Consider the following 22,039-nt stretch of genomic DNA (forward strand, 5'->3'; position numbering starts at 1 on the left):
TATGACTAATATGATGTTTTTTCATCAAATGCAGTCTGAGGGATTGAAGGTTAAACACATTCAGCAGTGGTTCCTAGCTTTGCCCACCACAGAATGAGATTTGAACACATTCCCTGAACATTTTCAAGATGTTACGTGAAAACATTAGAAATCTGGTCTATGTCCATCTGTTGGTAAAAATAAAGGTTCGACAGAATTAACAAACCACAAATTCTTGTGATTAATTAATTTTGCATAATGATTCCTATATTGGAACTGTACATAACATCACTGTCAGAACAAAGTGTGTCTATTTTAATAATTTTTTTTTAGTTTTGGTCCTCATTTGAAAATATGGGCTTAAATTTACATAAATTAAATATTACAGAATATCTCTTCCCTCTCTTACAAAATTGCAATTTCATAGATAAGGAATTTTTATTTTATTTTGCATTACTGAAGATGAAAATTTTATTTCAAAATGCAGTGTGAAATTGTTCAGTGCCACCCATTGATACAATATACATTAATTCATTCATTCATTCTTTGTCTGTAACCACTTATCCAATTCAGTGTGTCGGTGGGTCCGAAGCCTACCCAGAATCACTGGGACTCAAGGTAGGAACACACCCTGGAGGGGGCGCCAGTCATTTGCAGAGGTGACACACACTCATACATTCACACCTATGAACACTTTTGAATTGCTAATCCACCTACCAATGAGTGTGTGTTTTTTCCTTCTTTTTTTTTACTGTGGGAGAAAACTAGAGCACCTGGAGAAATATGTTGGCCTCTGGTGGGGTAACTCTCCAGGCATCTAAAAGAATCTGCAATCAACAGTCAAATGCATCTAAAACAAACTGTAAACATAAAAAAAAAAAACATAGGCTAAGGTGTCTATCCCAACTGGGAACAGAAGCACACATTGACACACGAGTCCAGTACTTTTCCATGCACTCCTTTTACTTCCTGCTAGGTCGTTGGACCATTAAACGCTATTCAAGTGTATGTCCGTTGTTTTCAATTAATCACTAACAATGTAGAACGGCCTGTCTTACCAATGACATCTAATGTCTAATCCAAAGGGCAACAGACTCCTAAATTTATTCAGCTTATTCTCCCAAGGTGTGAAAGGGAATACTCATTCACCCATGTAAACATTGTGAACACTTTAAAAAACTAAACCACTGGTCATTCATTCACTAGGAAATTCACACAGCAACAAGCACATTAAATTAAGTAAATAACAATAAAAATAAATAAAAAAATAATACATAAAATAATAATAATAATAATAATAATAAACTATTTTTTAATTTGAAAAAGTACCTTTCTAGAGAGCCAAATAACAATTAAAAAATACCAAGCAAATGGTCTAATACTTTAAATTGAACTGAACTGTTCACTGTAAGACTAAACAAATCAATATATTTAACAATTACCTCTCAGTCAAACCTCTCAAACTGCTGACCATTTTAAAATCATCCTAATACACTTAAAAACTACACAAAACCACATAATGTAATGCTAACATTATTATAGCCAATTATACACATAATGCAAAACACATGCATTCATTCACAGACTTGAAACATCTACCAGCTTTTCCATCACTGGTACCAGCAGGATTATGAAAACACAAACACCTGCACGAATCATCATTCATTCATTGTCTGTAACCACTTATCCAGTTCAGGGTTGGGGTGGGTACGGTGCAAGGCAGGAACACACCCTGGAGGTGGCGCCAGACTTTCACATGGCAACAAACACACACACATTAATTCACACACTCATACCTAGGGACACTTCTTTTTCTTAGTCACCAAACCACCCACCAACGTGTGTTTTAGGGCCATGGGAGGAAACACACATGCAGACATGGGGAGAACACTCCAAACTCCTCACAGACAGTCACCCGGAGCGGGACTTGAACCCAAAACCTCCAGGTGCCTGGAGCTGTGTGACTGCAACTCTACCTGCTGCACCACCATGGCGGTAATATAATTTTGGCCCATAGTGTTAATTTTTTTTTTTCATTAACTTCATATATTTCAATTTGTTCCTTATTATATTTAAGAAAACATTAAATAAAATTGACATATATTCTTAAACTCAGAAGGCCTCAGAATCATGAGATCGTGGATGCCTTTTAATGGCTATATTTTTTTTTGCAGTAAAGTAAATTGTAAATAATTTTTTTTTTTTTTTACTGTATGCACCTATTAGGCCATCAGACTACTAAATGCCCTCTAACAATACACAAAATACCAGCCTTTTAGAACTGTTCAATACACTCCTGAATACACACCCACAGACTGTCTGAACACATTTATTGGAAATCACCTTAAAAATGCAGCTATTTTTGTTTGATATTTCAACGATTTTATCACCACTGTGTCAGGTTTGCTCTTCCTGTTTTGCTGTGCAATAGTAATTAGCATTATTTATCAGTAATTGCAAAATTCTCTATACATCATGGAATTTTTTTTCTATATTTTTAGCTGTGCACTCATTGTATAGTCTGAATGATATAAGAGTTTACTTTGACTTGACTAATAAATGTACAAGCCTGAAATGGCCATATTATGTGATTGCTTATCTTACATTAAACTGAGAGGTAAACAGCTCAAATTAAATAAACAAACATTACTCAACACTGAGCTCTAGGACAATTATTTTAGTTTAAGGCTCAGGGTACACCTCATCCACTCTTTTTCAGTATTATTTGAATATGTTTATTTACCTTAACAGGTTAAGAATTTACAATGTTTATTGTGATGAAAATATCACTGAGAAAATGACTGCGATAAACTCAAATAATTCATGATCAGATGATTAATTGATCATTGTTAAAGGCCTACATAAAGATGTTGTCAGGTATTGACTCCTTGTACTAGTACATCATGTAAAAGACAGAGTTTATTGTCACTCTTATTTTAACTTCCACTCTAACAGCCTCTACACCAGTTTTCCTTCATTGCACTGACATTTCACTGACCTCTCATTTCCTACACAACAATCCCCAGAGATAACAGTCGCTTCACCACACCGATGCAGCAAAACAAACCGGATCTTAGCCAGGGACTCCGCTAAGTGAACTAAAAGCGGAATACTTTATAAAAGTCTATAGCCAAACATTTCTTCTGCGACAGCTTACATGACACACCACCATCTTGACCCTGATACATCCACTTTTAAATATTTACTAATGCTAATCTACAGTCAAAATGCAGTGAATTCCTATTCTCCTCACACACACAGAGAAATCTCTCTCATATCAACCACAGAGAGAGTAAATCTTAGGTTAACCAACCCAGGTGGATTTTGAAAATGATTGTCAGTAGCTACAGCGCTGGAGATACAATGGGCAGGTAATTTAAATGTGGAAGGGGCAGAGTTCACCTCTCTCTGTAGAGCTGTGTCAGGAGGACAGATGATTAATATGAAGATTGATCTGTCTGCTTCTCTATCTGGCCTGTATCTACAGTAGAGTGGAGCTATGAACATTCATTACTGTGAAGACAGTGCAGCTTTACAAAACACCAGGCTCTGCTCACTGCATAATGCGTCACATAAAAGGGCCTGTTTCATGGAAAACAGTGTGTTCTGAAAGTTTCAAAACACACCCAGTCCATGCTTAGTTCATGCACCTCACACATGGACATTTACAGTCTGTTTAACTTGCTGTATTTTGTGATATTAGAAAATCCTATCCACCTTTCTGTTCTAGCATACTGTAGTTTAGCCTGCGGGTTCAGTGATGAAATTAAGAGTGTTGGGCCTATGCTGCATTTTGACTCTCAATACAAAGAAGTCAATAATAGAACTGAAAAACAGCAAATTAATTATTTAATTAATTCATTATCTGTAACCGCTTATCCAGTTCAGGGTCGTGGTGGGTCCAGAGCCTACCTGGAATCATTGGGCGCAAGGCAGGAATACACCCTGGAGGGGGCGCCAGTCCTTCACAGGACAACACACACACACACACACACACTTTTGAGTCCCCAATCCACCTACCAACATGTGTTTTTGGAATGTGGGAGGAAACCGGAGAACCCGGAGGAAACCCACGCGGACACAGGGAGAACACACCAACTCCTCACAGACTCCCGGAGCGGGAATCGAACCCACAACCTCCAGGTCCCTGGAGCTGTGTGACTGCGACACTACCTGCTGCACCACCGTGCCACCCCAAAACAGCAAATTATTATTATTATGATTATTATTATTATTATGTTTAAACTTTACCCAAAAAAAGAACATTACATGCTCTTTTAAAGTCTCTTTGAGACACAGAGCTTATACCAAACCAAGAGGATATAGGAATCCATTAAAAAACATGAAAAAAGATTTTGGTGCCACTCAACGGTTCACAATTAAAAACAATAAAACTAACACTCAACCCATGCCGAAGATGAAACATGCTTGAAGGTTTTTTCAGTGTAGGGAACCGCTGGCTATTGATTCCATAACTCTTTGCAAATACGAGTCTCAGAGGTGTGAATAAAACTTACTGGGTGTTAAAGAGTTTGTCTGCTGCAGAACATCCTGAATGAGTGTGTGTGCTGGTGAGGACCGGGTAAGTAATGATTCAGAGTGAGAAAAGCATTGATTAAGAGCCAGAGCTTCACAGTTTTTAGCTCAGCAGTCAATGACTTAGCAGTCCGACATTATGGAGTGTAAGTGCAGTCAGGAAGATGCTAATGCTTTTAAGGGCCTCTCAATAAGTGTATTTTTATGTCTGCAAGAATCAATATCCTTAAACATAGCTCTGGGAAGGGCCGTCCTCGTGTGTCACGGACAAAGTGAAGGTCATAAAAAAATCTTCAATATGCATGCACAAGCAAGTGTAAACTTGCTCTCTCTCTCTCTCTCTCTCTTGCTCTCTCTCTCTCTCTCTCTCACGCACACACATACACACCTCTTCCACTTCTCACTAAACAAAAATAAATAATCTACGAGGAAGCACATAAGTCAATCTTTTAACCCACGTTTGTACAGTAGCTTAAAAACTTTAACTTTAACAGTGAGCTTGTAATTTTTGAAGTGACATGCCACGCATACATTAAAGTGCTGTTAATACAGAGCCAAGAAAAACACCAGGTCAGAAGCCCATGACCTGAGAGCAAGTTACTTAACCTAAGGAATGTCAAAGCTGTCACGCAAAGAGACAGTTTGAAAATAAAGGCCAGGCAGAGCTAAAAGCACCTAGTAGTGATCTATTTAGCTAATTATTATGGTAAATCAGGGCAGGTAACAGGGTTGACACACAGGGGAGGAGAGCAGACTGGGCATGAGGTTAAGAGATTACACTGTGCCCTACGACGGAAAAAGCTCTCGCTCTAACACCTCTGGACCACCGAGCCGTGGACGGAGTGAGACTCACTCAGGACCGCATTATGAGAACAGTGATGTCCATACACCACCTAGTGGCTGTTCGTGATATGCGAGCTAGTGTCCGTACAATGCTGAAAATATCAAGGGTCTTCCCATGCTCTGCAAGTTGTTTTTTTCCCCACCATTCCCTCATTTTCTTAGTCCATTGTTCCCCCTTCTTACTCTAATTTCACGTGAATGTTCAGTGCTCATTACTAGTCATTTTCACCTTCAGCATTTGGACGTCCCTCTAAAGCAGTAACTTCTGCACTAATTTATCCCTTTTATCCACCTGAAGTCCAATCAACAAAGACTGATTGGTGAGTGAAGTATGCTTTTTTGTTTTGCACTGGAACTACAGGGTTAATGTAGCACACCTGTAGTGGAAGTGTATTCCCTGTCCATTAGCATCTGTTTCTAATAGTCAGTGTGTTAGGGATTCAAGTGACCATTAAAAACAAATCTTTCAATGGGCATATTCCTATTTGAAAAGGTCTGTTTATCATTCAAACCGAAGAACATTTTGAGCTGTACAAAAAAACAAGTGCTGATTGAATGCTAAAAATCTTGGTGCTCGAGATCACTATTAGAGGGCACAGCATACATACAACAACAAAACATGTAAAAGTGCACATCTGCAAATGATAGAAGTGATGACCCATGTTCACCAGGAGAGAAAGTGTGGAGCTCAATAATATCGGGAGATCACATATGGCTGTGCAGAATTACAGAAGACATGGTGGACAGCAACAGTTTTTAAAGTTACTGAGGTACACTGTGCCAAAGCTTATCCAGGTCATGTCATTTTTAATGGATTAATGTGAATCTAAGATATGGAATTTCCAGTAGACTTTATTGAATATTCCAGTAGTTTCATCAGCTTTTTGATTGGTCTCACACCGTTGACAGTGTAACTGACAGCCCCTCAGTTCAAACAAAATACAGGGTAGGGTTTAGATGGGTATGTTTTGTTTATTTCATATACCAGTTTAAACATGACCCCACCTATCAGTGCTGTGTTCCACAAGCCATACAATGAACAAAATATTTTTTTTATATCTAGAAGTATTTTACATGAATGTCAGTTTTCTCAGCTGAACAGTTTTAGAGATGGTGTGACTTTAAAATGATATTTTGATGATCAACTCTTTGATTTTAAACTTATGGTTTATTAATAAGTGCCATCTAATCATCAGTTAAAAGTATTTTCCAAAATTAGCATTCCTAGTGTGTCACTTTTTAGTTCCAATGCAATTTCAAGCTTTAAATGAAGTACATTTGATTTTTCATCAAACCACTCCTTTAAAGCGTGTCTGGAGTGGCAGGTCATGTTTTATCCTTGCAACTAGTCCCCCCCCCAACCCCCCATTTCCCCTAGTGTAGCTCATCTGAATACATTCCTCCTGAAGTGAGAGTGAGAATCTGCCTATATTCCAATCCGGCGGTGAGAGAGAGACAGAGAGAGCAAGGTCATCTCTTCATGCACTCCTGATCATGTGGTTGACAGGCCTGCAGCATGGCGGTATGGGCTGGCGGGCAGCAGCTCCAGCAGAGTAATGAAAGCGGCAGACAGGCGCAAGCCTCAGCCAGTCACACTCAGACGAGCGCAGCACTACGGACGGCACAGAGGCAGTCACTCAAACCCGTGGCGGGCAGCCTGGGCCGCCATGCACAGGCACTAAGAACAGGCCCAGGGTCAGAGGTGACGGATTAGGGAGACAGAAGTGAGAGGAAAACATCATGCACCAGTGCCCGCAGTGGGCCTGTCGACTGCAGAAACATGCAAAGCACTGCCGTACTGTCCATTTAGGCACATGTGTCAAAGCTTTAAATGAGACTATTACCAATTCATGAAAGGCTAAAGAAATGTCCTGACATGAGGCACTGCCATTCAAGCACATGCTTGCACTGTCACTGGACCTAACCATGTTTATCAGCCTCCTCGAGACAATGAAGCAAAAGTTTGAAGGTTGAGCTTCTGCTGCCATTTAGATATCGAGGATAACAGGTAAAAGGAAAGAAACACAAGGTTACAGGCGGAATGAATCTAGAAGTGTGATCTGAGGATTTGCATGGTGAGTCTGTTGAAACTCAGTGTGCTCTTATTGGCTCTTGGTTCATTTCTGTGACTGGTTCCAGTTGAGGCTCATTTAGGATCTGCTTGTGAGTAAGTGGCCTTGGTGGACTTGGAGGTTGTCCATGTCGTAAAAATGACATTTCCTTCTTGTAGCTAACGCGCCTAATTGAGGACTAGTCCTGTACATTTTCTCTCAATGGCATGAAACACTCAGTGCAATATGACAGATGGGCCAAAAGAGGAGAGGGGGTTTGGAGGCCACCCACCCGCCTGTCACAGCTGTCAAAGGGCTGTGCTCCAATCATCTGCACATGACAACATGACCCACCCCACGTCTTAACTCTGAATGCCTAATGAGACCACTTGGGACACTGTTCTTGTCTGCTCCCCTCCTTCATTCTTTTCAGGTGGCAGGGTCATTTGCATGTGTACAGGGTGGAGAGTGTCTCAGTGGCAGTGCTGGGCAACACAGATCAATAATATTGATCAGATCCTGAGCGGAGCAAATGATGAGGTCGAGCTAAACACACGAAGAACCCACCAACCGTGTCAGAGTCAATACCCGGAGACTGTGCATCCTTTAGACTGACAGGACTACCATGCAGTGGGATAAATCAGTTAAATGCACAGATCATACAGAGACATCGTAACACTAATATTTTTGTTTTTAAATATGTGTGCATCGTCAGGGAGAGGCAACAATCAAGAGTTACACAGATGGTTTTTAATAAAACTGAAATATACAAAACAGCTCATGAACACCAAATGCATTAATAAATACTGTTGTTTTTTCTGAAAAACTGTGTAAAATCTGCTTCATAAATAAAATGAGAAAAATAAAGTCAATCTATTCCGGTATAAAAATACTATTATTTTGACTAAAACGTCCAAAAAGCCTTCAACAAAGGCTAGAAATTGAATGTGCCAGAAGAAGCCTATGCTCTTGGAGTGCTCTGCATTAGACAACCAGAACCAGCGCCCAGCAGAGAGTGAGAGTATGTGTGCTGTGAGTCAAAGCGCGTGAAAATGGACATTAGCATTTTAAAGAGATGGATTAAATCCCATTAAATTCAGTTAGATTCCATTCCACATTTTCAATATAAAAACAGCCGTGTGGCACACAGCGCCTAATGAGGCTTAACAGGCTTTTCATTAGGCACAGTTATTAAAGCGCTAAACATCATCACTACGTCAAAGTGAGCACTAGGGGCTTACACCCTGGGAGGCAGCCATAGAGAAATGCTCCCATCTTAAAGGCTGTCACACTGGGTTCCACTGTAAGGGAGAGATTTAAAGCCTTGTGATGTTATTCATTTATCAGTCACAAATCTTCTCTTATGTTTTAAAATAATTTTTTAAACATACTAAATCTTTTCTTGTCATATGAAACATGCGAGACTCTACTGGAAATCAGGCATTTGTTTTGTTCAAACTAGAAATGAAAAAATAACGTTAAAGTAAAATGTAAAAACAAGCACATTTTACGAAGACTCAGCATCCAAATTAAACCTATTTGTGATTATTTTTTGTAGCCTTTTTTGTAAATTTTTTGTGTTATCATTTCCATAGAAATTCAATTAATGCTTGTACTCACTGAATTGTACTTTGATTTGATAGGTATATTCTGTTTGAATTTTTTCCAAAAATATGTAGAGTACATGCAACTACTGTGCACAAAAAAATGCAAAAACGTGGAGCATAACCAATACTAAGAAATTATGAAATTCGTGTTAAATCTTGCCCTTTAAATGCCTTGCGCCAGTGACTCTGAGTATGCTCCTGTCTCACTATGATCCTGATCATGATTAACTGAAGACAGAAGGTGAATGAACTTTGAAACATTGAATTTTTAACTGAAAATGTTTTACTGAAAATACAATTTGTAACAAAAAATTTGAGAGAAAAAGGAATGCAGAAAATAACAAGCATTTATAGTGTTTGGTGTGACAGCATTTCTATTTCACTTCAGGTTAGTGCACTGAAAAGTCACATTTACTAGCAGAAACCTGAGAAGCTTCTATTGAGGTTCAATTATGATTTTTCACTAAAAGCTATACGCTTTACTGCTTAAAGTTTTTTCGTCTTGTGTAAACAATGCATACTATTGTCACCTTGCTTATACTCCTGACAGCTGCTACATACTGTAGAGTACATACTGTCAATGTGGATCAATCTGCAGGACTCGACTCAGGTGAGAGCAGAGAAGGAGTGGTCATGGTCTGGATCCTCCATGATGGACCTTAGAGCCTCCAGGGCTTCTACAGTCACCTTCAGACTACCCACCACTTCACTGCTATCCTGCACGTCCACAACTATAATGGGAAAGACAGAAAGGGAATTATTGGATATAACTGCATGATCCATACCTATGGGCTGAATAGCACAAATGGGAACACTCACCCTTGAGGATAACATCTGTCATATCTCTCCGCTTCTCCAGAATGTCTGGGATCCGGAGGTAGGCCACACCCACATCCTCACACTCCCTCTCTTGTTCCTCCTCCTCAGGTGGGTCACTCACTACTGTAAACCTAATGCTGCAACAGGTAATTTGAGACTTAGTCATGGAGCTGCGGGCCAATCACAAACAACAATGTGGATAAAGCTTGTCCTCTTTTAATTAGTCAAACTGATTTTTGCAAAGACTGCATGTGATTGTAAAAGAGACTAGCACAATTCTAATAGCACAGAAAAAAACAAACTGAAAAACAAAATAAAACAAAATACTTCTCTAGCTTCCTATTCCTGCCTTCAAGCACTGCCCTAAGTGTGTGGCGTCTGGCCTGGTTATTCTCCACATCCACATGGATCACTGTAGGTACAAAAAAAAGATTTCAAATCACAGTAACAGTGCATTACCCTAAAACAGTCACACACAAATCTCATAAACAACATCAAGCACAGAATGCAAAATTGCTCAAGTTCATTTTATAAACTCCATAAGAATAAATGCTGTGAGTACTTGTGTTTAGCACTTCATGCCCACCATTACTGTAATTGTAGTAGATGCTTTGCCCAGGTAGAGGCTTGGGCAGTGACAGCGGAGTCTCCACTGTGGGCAGGTCTAGGAAACAGTACTCCACAAACATCTTGACCACACTAGTGTCCACTGAGACCCTGGAATCTGGCTTCAGACTGAGAGACACAATCTCTACACGAATCCGCTCAGATGGCTGGCCCAGCAAAAGAAAATACACAAGAAAGTATTATCTATGTTAATAACAATAGGTCCGTAAACTTACCTATTTTAGAGAGAAAAATACATTCATGTCAATGCGGTACAGATACACTCATGGATTGTTTTTAAAGTTAATTGTTTACAGTAATCTTTAGACATACTCCAATCAGCAATATCATGCAAAATAATGTCCATTTTTCTACACTCAAGGTCCATTATACAGGTGCACTTTATAGTTTCAACAGTTTGTCTAGTTTGTTTGCCCACTGTCACCACAAAAACCCTACAAAACCACCACAGACCAGGCATGACCTGATGAAAAACAGTGACACTGATAGTATGTGTTGTATTGACATGAGTGGATCAGATACATCAGTGCTGCTGAAATTTTTAATGTCCTCAGTGTCACTGCTGTCACATATTTTCAGCCAACGGTGTGGTCACAGATGAGCTACTGTCTATTGTACAAGAGTGGTAGGTGCGTCAAAACCATGTTGTGATAAAAACTATACTCCTTCCACCTGTTTTGACATATTTGTAAAAATCTGTTGCTTCCTGTACTAAGATCAAAATGTCATTGTGAATTTGGTGGGTATATATTTATTTAGTTAATTATTATAACTGAGGCAATTAATTCTTTTCTATCTATTCCAGCTAAAGTGTCTTCACATTGCTGTAAATATTGTGCAAAGTAATTTGCAAACTCCTGTTATCATAACATTCACAAAATATTCACTTTTCATGCGCCTACCACTGGAAAACTACTGGAGAGAGAAGTCTCATTTCAAATTTGCAAACCTGGCTGCTTTATTAAGGTGTAATTTATGTGCTCCTTTAAGGCACTGAATTCTGAGCATGAACTGCTGCTGTTCAGTGTCTGGGGCAGCCTTCAAATCTTCAAATGCAAATGATTAAATAAAAGGCATATTCACCATTGAAATGTCTAATTTTGCCAAAAGACAATCCATTTGTATGTGTTTAGACAGAAACACATTCAGTACACCCATGACATCAAAATACTATTTACATGGAAGGTTACTGAACAGAATTTAAATTATATTTACAATAGATTTCTTTCTTTTAAAAAAGGCAGCACATTAGCACCAAGTGTATCCTTATCATCTCAAGCAACACCCTGATAGATCTCTTTCTGTATGAGGAGAGACAGCCTTCATATTTTATATAAGGCAGATCAACCTCCAGCTGAGCTGGACTATTAAGAATGATGGGCACACTACAGGCAATATCTCTTTCACAAAGATGACACAGTGCCCACTGGGAATGACTGTCTTATAATGATGGATACAGTTGGAGCTATTTGTCTCTGTCCTGCGTCAGTCTGTCAGGCACCCAGTCCAGTTTGCAGCCTTAAGTGTCTTCAACATGAAACTGTCAGTTAAATGGATTTGGTCTGGATACTGTCAGTTTGTCTGTATTTCTCTCCTATCTTTCTCTTGTCTTTTCTTATGTCCTCCTTCACTCCTCTCTCCATCACATATCCTTTAGTTTTTCGTCCAGTATTCTGACTTCATGGAAAGCTGTGCTTCAGTAGAAGCCATTGCTGGAGAACTCATGTCAGCTTGTTGTATGATTTGACTAAATACATGTGACCCAAATGCCATTCCCAGTATCACCCACAAAAAGAGCAATTTTAATGTTTACATCTCAGTGAGCAGTACTGCGTGTCTGCCTACTGTTGTATAACTTGCCACATAATGACTTTGTACTGTAAGAAGCATTGTTAGCCCTTTAGTAGCTGAGGAACAAAACAGTGAAAGTGTATATTGAACTGACAGCTAATTAGAGATAAGCACAACATTGCAACCTTTGTAATATTGTGGATTCAAAGATCTCAGATTTTGATTCCTACCCTTAACAACCCACAGTCCAAAGCAAGGAAGCCCACATTTTTGTCTTGGATGGACATAGTTTGTGCATGCGATGAGGAACTGCTCTAGCTCCAGGCAGATTGACAATCAATAAAAAACAAACTAAATAAATAACTGATCTATACTAGCATAAAAAAAGAAAGTTTTCCTAATAATTAATAAAAGTTTCATACATATATCATTATCTGTTCTAAGACTAATTCTGTAAAGCTGCTTTGCAACAATATTAGGTTTAAAAGGTGGTATATAAATACATTTAGATTATTTGATTAATAATAAGCTCACAAACCTGTTTTTAAAAATCTATAACCACACAGCAATATTTGTATCTACAGCCAATGCTTCTGTTGTTCTGTCTATCTGAATTATACTCAGAAGAGGATTATTATTATTATTATTATTCATTTAGAAACCCTCTTTCCTAAAAATATATTATATATGATAATGTATATATAATTTCATGTCATAATAACCACCTTTAAATATAAACTCACTATATCATTTCAAGTGCAGAATGCAAAAGAGAATCAGATTTGTTAAAGAAGCACGTCTCATATATTGGAGGAAGTTTGTTAATCATATTTATTCACTCCACAGGGAAAATGATATTGACAAATCTTCAGCTTTACTTCTTGCAATAGAAAGTAACTTCGGTGAAACTTGTTTTCCCCCTCAGCCTCATTATCGGCGTGAAACTCTCCATTCCCTGGCTATGCTGTTTACTTAAAATCCCTAAGATACAGATAAAAACAGTCCTGGATGTGGGTAAAATAACCTTGATGAATCCGTTTTCACTGCTTTAACACACAGACAGACAGACATACACACATCATGTGCTCACCTGTTTCCTGGCCTGTGTGCTCTGAGCAGGCACAATGCAGTCATCGCTGTCTGAAAGGATCGATTCACTCAGATCAGTGCCTTCTACTTGCTGTATGTCTGGAAGGAGAGAGGGAGAGAGGGATAGAGGAAGAGAGGCCATCATGTTAACAAAGCACAACAACAGTTATGTTGGTAGGTAAGAAGAAATGTGAGAGTTGACAAGAGAGTAAGAGAAAGTGGATTTCTTTTGCAATTTGTAACTGCAGTACTGGGGAAAATAGACCACATTGTCAACCTTCCCCAACTGCTGAAGAACACACTCCCGCTCTCTCTCTCTCTCTGAGATCTTGGACAAGAACATTTTAAAACAGCCTCTTGCCCAAGGTCAGCAGTCATTAACATTTAGGTTGTTGGTTGTCATGAGACAACATAGGATATCGGCAGCAGAGCATACAATATTTATGGTTTTTGTTCTCACTCTGCTGTAAGAAAGGCCTGGCAAACAATACAACAGGTACTTTTTCACATTAAAGTGAACACGAAGCCAGGACATAAGCCTTGTTTTCCCAGGAATACACATGGGATCAAATATACAACAGTTGAACTAAGACCTCTATTGCAATATTCTCCGACAAAGAAATAAAAACAAATACTAACAATAACCAAGCACTGCTGCAGTAACTTAGCAGTGCAATTATTGTTTGAATAAATTAAACACCTAACCAACTGATACAATAGTAAATTGCCTAACAGTTGCTGACATCTGGTTTTAAAACCTTTGTAGTAGCCAGGTACGTTTTTCTTTTATCATTCATCTTTTACATTTTCACTGTTATTTCTTTATTCAGACACTTCCTCTGTGGGCCACCGTGCATCGTTAAGGCTTCAAACTGTAACAGTGCTCTTCCAAATTTATTCCCAAAATCAGATTAAAGTCCAGAGAAATCAATAAACGTTTATGAATTTTTGGTTTATACTCCAACAGTGTCTTACAAACTAGACGGGTTTTGCTTATACCACCCACACACACAGACACACACAATAGATAATAAATATTATGGGCAATTATTATTAAAAGTCTGGCTTTCATCATCCACATCCTTCTTTGCTTTTCTGATATCATGGATGTAAAAGATTAGAAAGATTAAAAAGCATTATCATAGTGTATCATAGTACGAACAGTGTATTGTGCAGCACTAGCTGCAATGAACCAAATTAACACTTTCTTCATTCATTCATTAACAAACTGCAGTATACCTATGGTGATATCAAACTCACTCTTTAAAACTGTAAATTTCACTTCCTGTGCAAATCTGGAATTCTGACAAAACATTTTAAAGTCAGTAAAGTAAGTATAAGTAAGACTCACCTTGCTCTGGCTCTTGAACATCCTCAGAGATTTCAGAATCGTCAGAGAGAGACTGAGAGCTCACAGCTATCAGCTGACCTTCTGAGAAATACGACTCTTCATCATCCTCCTCCTTTGTCAGAGTAGAGCCTTGCCCCACCTCAACGACTCTGGTGGGCTTTTGAAAATATGATAATGATATTTGTCAGTAGGTACATGGAGGGTCTGGATTTTAAAAAGTTCTAAAACTAGGTAACTGTGTGCTAACCTTTGCTGTCGGGGCTGTAGAGTGTTTTTTCTCTTGATCACCACGAGGGGGAGCAGCTTCAGGCACCTTGTCATATTTTAATATGGCCGGTTAGCACAAAAACATTACATATGAGTTTTAAAAACCAGCAGCTTTACCAGAGAAAGGTTTGGCTGTGTTTCTCTTACCAGGTTTTCCGGGTTTGTGACATCCACGAATGAAACCTTTTTAGTAGCTGTTTTTGTAAGAGTACGTAGTCTAGGCTTTGGTAGTGGGTTCTAGAAGTAGACAAAGTGGTAAAATAAAGCTGTTTACAATGAACATCTTCAGGTGCTTACAGGCACAGCATACAAACAGTTAATACATTTATTAAATATATGGCTTTCATGAGACAATGTACATTTATTTAATATTTTAAGCTTTTTAACCTTTTTTGACAGTTTTACTGGAATTGGTCCACATCAGGGACTTTTTTAAGTATTCAGATAATCCTTTTTAAAGGGACATGCTTTTACACATGTCAGAAAGCACTGACACCTTAGGCTCATGTGCCACAGACATAAGTTTAGCACTTAGTACCACAATGAAGCATATTAACTGAAAAGTTTTTCAAGTTTTCCTGTTCTATTCAAAATTAAGAAGATAAAATGAAACATCATAATGTAGCAAAGCGATTTAGACAAATGAATGCTGTGTTGTTTTGCCCAAACATTTTATCTCTATGTCTCAAAGTAATTCATTTGTTTATAATTATTTGTCTGTTTGATGGCAATCTGTCATCAGCTAAATCTAATAAAAAATTTAATATTTTGTGTACACTGTATAAATCACCTCAGCAGGAGAAGGAAGATGCAAATGATTATTTTCCCTCCTCTCTCCTGCATTCACACTTTCAGCATCATCAACTGCCAGTCTGACAGGAGTTTCTTTGACAATGAACTTTCCCTGCTCTGCAGTCATGGCTGAACCAGGAGGAGGCAGGTATGTGAACTTCCATTTGAGAGTCACATCAATGTAGCCACTGGGTACTCCATTTGGGTCTGTTAGCTCAAACGTACCTGATAAAACATCACACATATCAGGTAGAGTCAAAAGCCAAGGAGCATTTAGCAAAAAATATAAACTATAAAAACATGATTATTTATTAATCCACAGTATATTAGGATGACAAATCTTGGATTTACTCAAATGGCTTATATTAATAGACCAGGTAAAAACAGAGAAATTCTTCATTCAAGCAATACAGATATAGCGACATGCTGCAAAACCGCCCGAATTATTGTGTGGTCACAACATGCAAACAAATCAATCTCAACAAATAAATTTTCTTAAATTAATTTGAACAAATCCAATAATATTCTCACCTGTGATGGCCTTATCATGGGCCAGAGAAATAAGCGGCACACTTGCTTTTCCCAAATACAGATGATCCTCCAAGTCCAGATCATCAAATACATACAGCATCAAAGCCTCTGCTCTCAGATACACATCAAGGTCAGCATTCATCATGATAGGAAAAGTCATGTAATCCTCAAACTGTGGCTCATTTGTAGAAGGAATGATTGGCGTGTCATGGTCAGGGAAATCATAGAGTTTGTAGATGACGTATGGACTGGGCTGGGTATGTGGGCCTCTGGATCTGAGATTACTGCAGCAGTGTACTATGATGTGGAGCTCGTTCAGGTTTCCGTCTTTCAATAAAGTGCTGGGGACTGGAGCAGTCAAAGCCTAAGCAGCATGCACAGACACGCACACACACACATATACACATATACATGTTGTGGTGAAAGATCTGAGCAAAATGAGAAACCAGTTAAAATTCAAACTGTAATTTAGGCAACCGAGATCATAACAATTTGTTCTCTTTTGCTAACCTTAATTCTCTTGTACTCAATTATCTTGTACCTCATGTACTTCAGTTTAAATATGTGTTGTTCAAACATCTAGAACTATGCTACATCATAATTAGCATTTTGTCTTTATTTTTTGACATACAGAAATACTTTAACAAATTCACAGATTTTTAATTTTTCTTATTACATTTCCAGGTAATACTTTTTTATATAATGAATTATAACTGTATTTTTAATTGTGCTATTCTCTTTTTGTTATCAAATTATTCTAATGTGGACTGATCTCATGAGAAACATTGACCAATAAGCTTTAGAGCTAAATGTCAATTATATACAAAACATTTCAAAACTTTCTAAAGAAATACAACCTATATATCATACCAAGTCCAGAAGAATAGTGAATCTGATTTAAGCATTGCATTCTGCAGTTTAATCACAGACAGATATGCAGACAGTTTAGTGTGACATTTAATAGTACCTGGCTCTGGTCTCTGAGGCTGGAGCTTAGGTAACCCAGAGCTTTGACTCTCTCCTTATACAGTCTGATGGCTTGCTCCATAGGAACCCTCAGCCTAAACCAGTAGTCCAGAGTGCCAAATGCCTGCACATCACCACTGATTTCTACGGTAAGACACAGTATGTATAAATAAATAAAATAAAATTTTATTTATTTTATACAATAAAAAAAATAAAAAAAAACTACTGTCCCCAATTTTACTAACATTGTTATGTAAAGACATAGTCAGACATGAAAATGAACAATATTAAAATACCATTATATTCAAAGAGCCATTTTTTTAAATAAATGTAATGCATAATCAGATCTGAAGATATGTGCATTTCACATTTTATTCTTTAAAATTTTGTGTTTTCGTATATACACATATATTAAGTACATATTGGACATGTACTGTGCAAATTATAATGTGAGAATAATAGGTGCATATTCATAAATTGCACTAAAATTACATGTTTTTTTTCATTGCAAAATAGTTACTAGAATAAGACACACAGTAGTTTGTAATTCCTACTGGAGGGTCAAATACGGACTCTTTTGTAAACATTTTTGTTTGAGTAAGGCCAATGAAATAGACATGAAAATGAGGATAAAACTGAATCCTCTCTTCTGTAGATTTTCTTTGAACTCACCTACCAACTGCAGGGTGCCAAACACCTTCCCATCTCTCTCCAAGATCTGGCTCAGTCGCAGCTGACCTGCAGCTATGGTGCGGAAAGCCAGACCTTCGGCAAGCTGTGTTTCCACTGTAATGGAACTGCTATTGAGGTAGTGAAGGAAATAATCATCGACTTTGACCACATACTGGGAGGTAAAGTCATAGGCTGGCTGGGACCCCCGCACCACAGCTGTGGACCGCAGCTCAAAATCATAAAATGCATAAGTGCAGAATGTGGATGGCTCTCTGTCACCAAGACTCTCTAATGCATCCAGGCTAAACCGTGCTGTGCCCAGGTGGATCTCCAAAAGATTTTCCCCTCGAGCCAAGTGTACTGTTTCATCAAATTCATCAGTCATATCATCATCTGTGCTGTCAGGTCTGAATATCTGGGTCTTGGTTCCATAGGCAATGTCTTTCATTTGAGCTTTAGGAAAGAAAGAAAAATGTTAGAACATATTTGTGAGCTTTCTCTACAGCCAAGAGTTAAAATATTTTAGGTTCAGCTAAAACCTTCAAGTTTCCTTATCTTGGCAGCTCTCATGTCCAGGAGTTGGGCCAGTTTCTGCTGTTGAAGTTCATTCTCCAGCTTCAGATCATCCATCTTACGTGTTACTGATTCAACTTCCGCCTAAAATAAGATATTTTTTTATACTGGGCTTCTACTGTAAGAGTTAATTGAACCATACAGAAGAGCAAAACACCTTAAAGCACTTGCTGTTAATACTGTACCTGGTAGTCTTTATTAATCTTGTGCTGAATGATGAGCATGTTTCGAGTCTTCTCCAACTCTTGTACAGTTTCAGCATAACTGGCCTGTAGTTCCTTCAATGAGTGTTCTACATCAGCGTGGACCTCCTCTTCCACCTTCTCCAGAAATCCCAGTTCACCCTTTGCCTGAGTTTTACGTACCTGGAAGATGTTAAAGACATTTAAATGTGAATTTCTTTTTTTCAAGCACAAAAACAGCTGGAAAACAATGTGTCAGGCATCAGGCAGTGAATTTATGTTGTAGCTTTTACAGCAGGAATGTCCATAGGTTGTTCAGATTGTCAGAATGCAATTTTGGGTAAAAGATCAGTATACATAAAAGCATACCATTGCTGTCTAAGGAAAAACACATATCTCCATTTTGTTGATTTTTAGTTTACTACATCATGTGGACATAGCAGCTGTCCTTCACATTGTGTGAAACTTCACTATGAATAGACCAGTCAATGGGTTGAAGCTGACGTCACAGTGTAGAGTAGGTGCCATATTGGGGACCTACTCATTACTCACATAAAACTCAACTCAAATAAAAACTGTGATATTTAAATAGTTTTATTGTTTTTTCAACACTTTTAGTCCTCATTTAGATGTTAAAATGAAAGAAAAATAAATATGAATCCCTGACCCATTTATCTGCATCACGTTTGTAAATGTGTGTGTGTGTGTGTAGAGACGCTTAAGCCTTGTCCCAAAGTAGTGCCATATTCCCTAGTGCACAATCACAGATGATAAAACTAATAATAAAGGCCGCTAATTCGACAGGGAAACTTGATCCATTTAGCCCATTAAAATGTATTTTCAATAAATAACCTCGTGAGCACAGGAACCGTTATTTTATGACCGACTGCACCCAACGAAGTGTGTAGAGAGATATTTGAGATTAAGCCTCAGCTTCGCCATGGCGTTTAAACCTCTCTCACACTTTCAGACAAACTACTTTATTAACCTAGAGGAATCATTTAGGCAGAAAATCACGATAAAACAGACATAATCTCAGAGCGCAGGGACAGCAGGAACAGACTATATGAATTGTAAATGGGGCAAAGTATGACTGTACTCTATGGGTCTCAGAGTACCGCAATTTTAATCCTCTGTATGTCCTGTACATATTGCAGATTCACACAGAAATGTACTATTGTAGAAGTACACATTTTTCTTTTGATAGCAAAAATATTCTCATGATCTTTTCAGAATTCCTTTTTTAATACTTTTTTTTATACCATTAAACATCTCATTTCTAAATACTACAAAAATAGAAGTTTTAATTACCATCTGTCCTTTATTTTTTGTTTTATTTACTCAGTTATTTTTTGTTTTATTTTCTTCCTATAATTCTCAAATTACAAGCATAGATGCCATATGGGCATTTCATATATCTGTGCACCTCACAGCCTGCATTGCATTTTGTCACAATTGCTGGCAAAGCAGCTATAAGCTCTTGGTCTCTAGAAAGAACTGTTAGGTATTTATAATTTAGTTAGCCCATTCACATTCCAATCCATGGCAAAACACAGTCGCACAATCTAATGTCTGATATTTTTGGTTGGTGCACTACTCTCAGTCGAACAGCGACACTGAGTGGTACCAGCACAGCACACATTAACCCAGCACCACCATGTCAGTGATACTGCAGTTCCGAGAATATTCCACTAACCAAATAATATTCTGCTCTGCAGTGCTCTCCTAGAAATTGAATAACAGGGTGAAATGGTGCTAACAAACAAAGCATGCAGAGCAACATACTAACTACAGTCTGTAACTGTAAAACTACAAAATTTACCTATATGGTAAGTGGAGCTGATGTACATGGTAAACAGACATGTAACTTGTCATTTAATGATTATGTTGACTTTTTAATGGCATTTTGGTTGACGTGTGTGCAATACATTATATTCTACAGTAGCTCCAATGATCTGTTATTTTTGTTCTCTTCTTGCCACAGTTAATATTTGTGGATTGGCATTAACTATTTAACTCTACACACTCTTCTTTCTTCACAATTTTATTCATAATGTGTTTATAAACATGTCTAGTGAACTTGTTCGCTATTACCTTTATAAGCATAAGCGCTTCACTGAGTTCTGCTGCATCTACTTCACTCTCCTATAAATAAAAATACAAAATACCATTAGAAGTATTGCATTTGCTTAAATGCACAACAAATGTTTAATTTTTTACACTTACCTTGGTAAAGAACTTCATGCGATTTTTAATTTCATCCAGTTGTTGTTTCTGTTCTAGATAGCGAAGCTGGAGTTCTTTGTTCTCTTGCATCATCTTCTCATTCACATCTTGAATAGAAAATATGCATGTGTTGGAAAGAGCTTTACAGTAGAAATGTGTTGCATTTTGTTCATGTAAGCAGATGTTTACTTTACCTCTCTCTGCTTTAATTTTATCCAGGATTTGGTTTTTGTCAGCGAGATCAGATTTCAGTGCCATCTCCAATTGTGCAATCTGCAGTTTGAGCTGCTGTTCTCTTGTCTTCCACTTTTGTTCTTGACTGACATCAAAAGCACTGAAGCAATAAGAAATGTAAGTTAAAATAGGGGCATTCATATTTTTATCTTTTTTTTTTGGTAAAACTATTGTCACCTTTTCATGAACTTATCGCAGTTCTCTTTGAGTAAATCTCTCTCTTTTTCCAAATCCTGAATTCTTTCAAGCAACTGAAAGTAAGAAAAAATTAAAGTCAGCAAAACATCATACTTGCATTTAACTTATAATGATTATAGTCTGGGAGCTATTAAAACCCAAATTGCTCCACCTCTCCAGTCCTCCTCTCCTCCATTATTTTGATTTGCAGCTGGCTCTCCAGGCCCAGGTTCTTCAGTCTCTCTTCTTTCAGCTGAGAAGTGAGTTCTTCCACTTTAACCATTGCTGCCTCATGGCTGGCTTTCATGGTCTTTTGACTCTAAAACAGAATTAATATATAATGCACCATGCACTAGTCATTCATTGAACGTTTGATCATCCTTAGCACTAAGCAAAAGTTTCATTCACAATGATTATATTTGTCTATGTAGTGATGATGCTTAACTTTTTATTAAGACATTATTAGGTGCATTTATTAGGACATTTATTAAAGTGTGCCTTGAGAGCTAAATTAGGGGGATAGAATATGCCCCTCTCATATTATTATGTTTCACCTTTACCTCTTGTAAATGAAGGAATCTTCCCTCCAGCACACTGAAAGAATTTGCTTTCTCAGACAGCTGTTTTTGTAGCTTTATCATCTCCACGTTGTCTTTAATTGTTGACCTGCAGATATGTGCATAGTTTACACATGGAAGAGTCATGTTCTCAAACACATTTAAATTC

At 37.9% G+C, this 22,039-nt stretch overlaps 1 protein-coding gene across 3 annotated transcripts in view; it reads right to left on the bottom strand.

Annotated features, from left to right (window-relative positions):
• Positions 1 to 22,039, bottom strand: part of rpgrip1l (RPGRIP1 like) — a 34,003-nt gene that overhangs the window by 9,633 nt on the left and 2,331 nt on the right. The window contains exons 7-26 of one of the 3 annotated variants that reach the window (XM_066669018.1): positions 21,874 to 21,979; positions 21,486 to 21,632; positions 21,314 to 21,387; positions 21,097 to 21,236; positions 20,903 to 21,009; positions 20,771 to 20,821; positions 18,680 to 18,859; positions 18,461 to 18,578; positions 17,922 to 18,374; positions 17,251 to 17,393; positions 16,284 to 16,647; positions 15,751 to 15,977; positions 15,108 to 15,197; positions 14,941 to 15,006; positions 14,694 to 14,850; positions 13,344 to 13,441; positions 10,422 to 10,608; positions 10,163 to 10,247; positions 9,836 to 9,972; positions 9,592 to 9,747 (exon numbers count right to left, since the gene is read on the bottom strand). In XM_066669018.1, the coding sequence (XP_066525115.1) occupies positions 9,623 to 9,747; positions 9,836 to 9,972; positions 10,163 to 10,247; positions 10,422 to 10,608; positions 13,344 to 13,441; positions 14,694 to 14,850; positions 14,941 to 15,006; positions 15,108 to 15,197; positions 15,751 to 15,977; positions 16,284 to 16,647; positions 17,251 to 17,393; positions 17,922 to 18,374; positions 18,461 to 18,578; positions 18,680 to 18,859; positions 20,771 to 20,821; positions 20,903 to 21,009; positions 21,097 to 21,236; positions 21,314 to 21,387; positions 21,486 to 21,632; positions 21,874 to 21,979 (3,055 nt within the window). In that variant the 3' untranslated portion in view covers positions 9,592 to 9,622. Of the gene's footprint in view, positions 1 to 8,207; positions 9,748 to 9,835; positions 9,973 to 10,162; positions 10,248 to 10,421; positions 10,609 to 13,100; positions 13,235 to 13,343; positions 13,442 to 14,693; positions 14,851 to 14,940; positions 15,007 to 15,107; positions 15,198 to 15,750; positions 15,978 to 16,283; positions 16,648 to 17,250; positions 17,394 to 17,921; positions 18,375 to 18,460; positions 18,579 to 18,679; positions 18,860 to 20,770; positions 20,822 to 20,902; positions 21,010 to 21,096; positions 21,237 to 21,313; positions 21,388 to 21,485; positions 21,633 to 21,873; positions 21,980 to 22,039 lie in introns of those variants that run through there. The other 2 variants (XM_066669017.1, XM_066669019.1) reach the window with 2 other exon arrangements.

Source organism: Hoplias malabaricus, chromosome 4 (genome assembly GCF_029633855.1).
Source record: "Hoplias malabaricus isolate fHopMal1 chromosome 4, fHopMal1.hap1, whole genome shotgun sequence".
NCBI classification, from domain to species: Eukaryota; Metazoa; Chordata; class Actinopteri; order Characiformes; family Erythrinidae; genus Hoplias; species Hoplias malabaricus.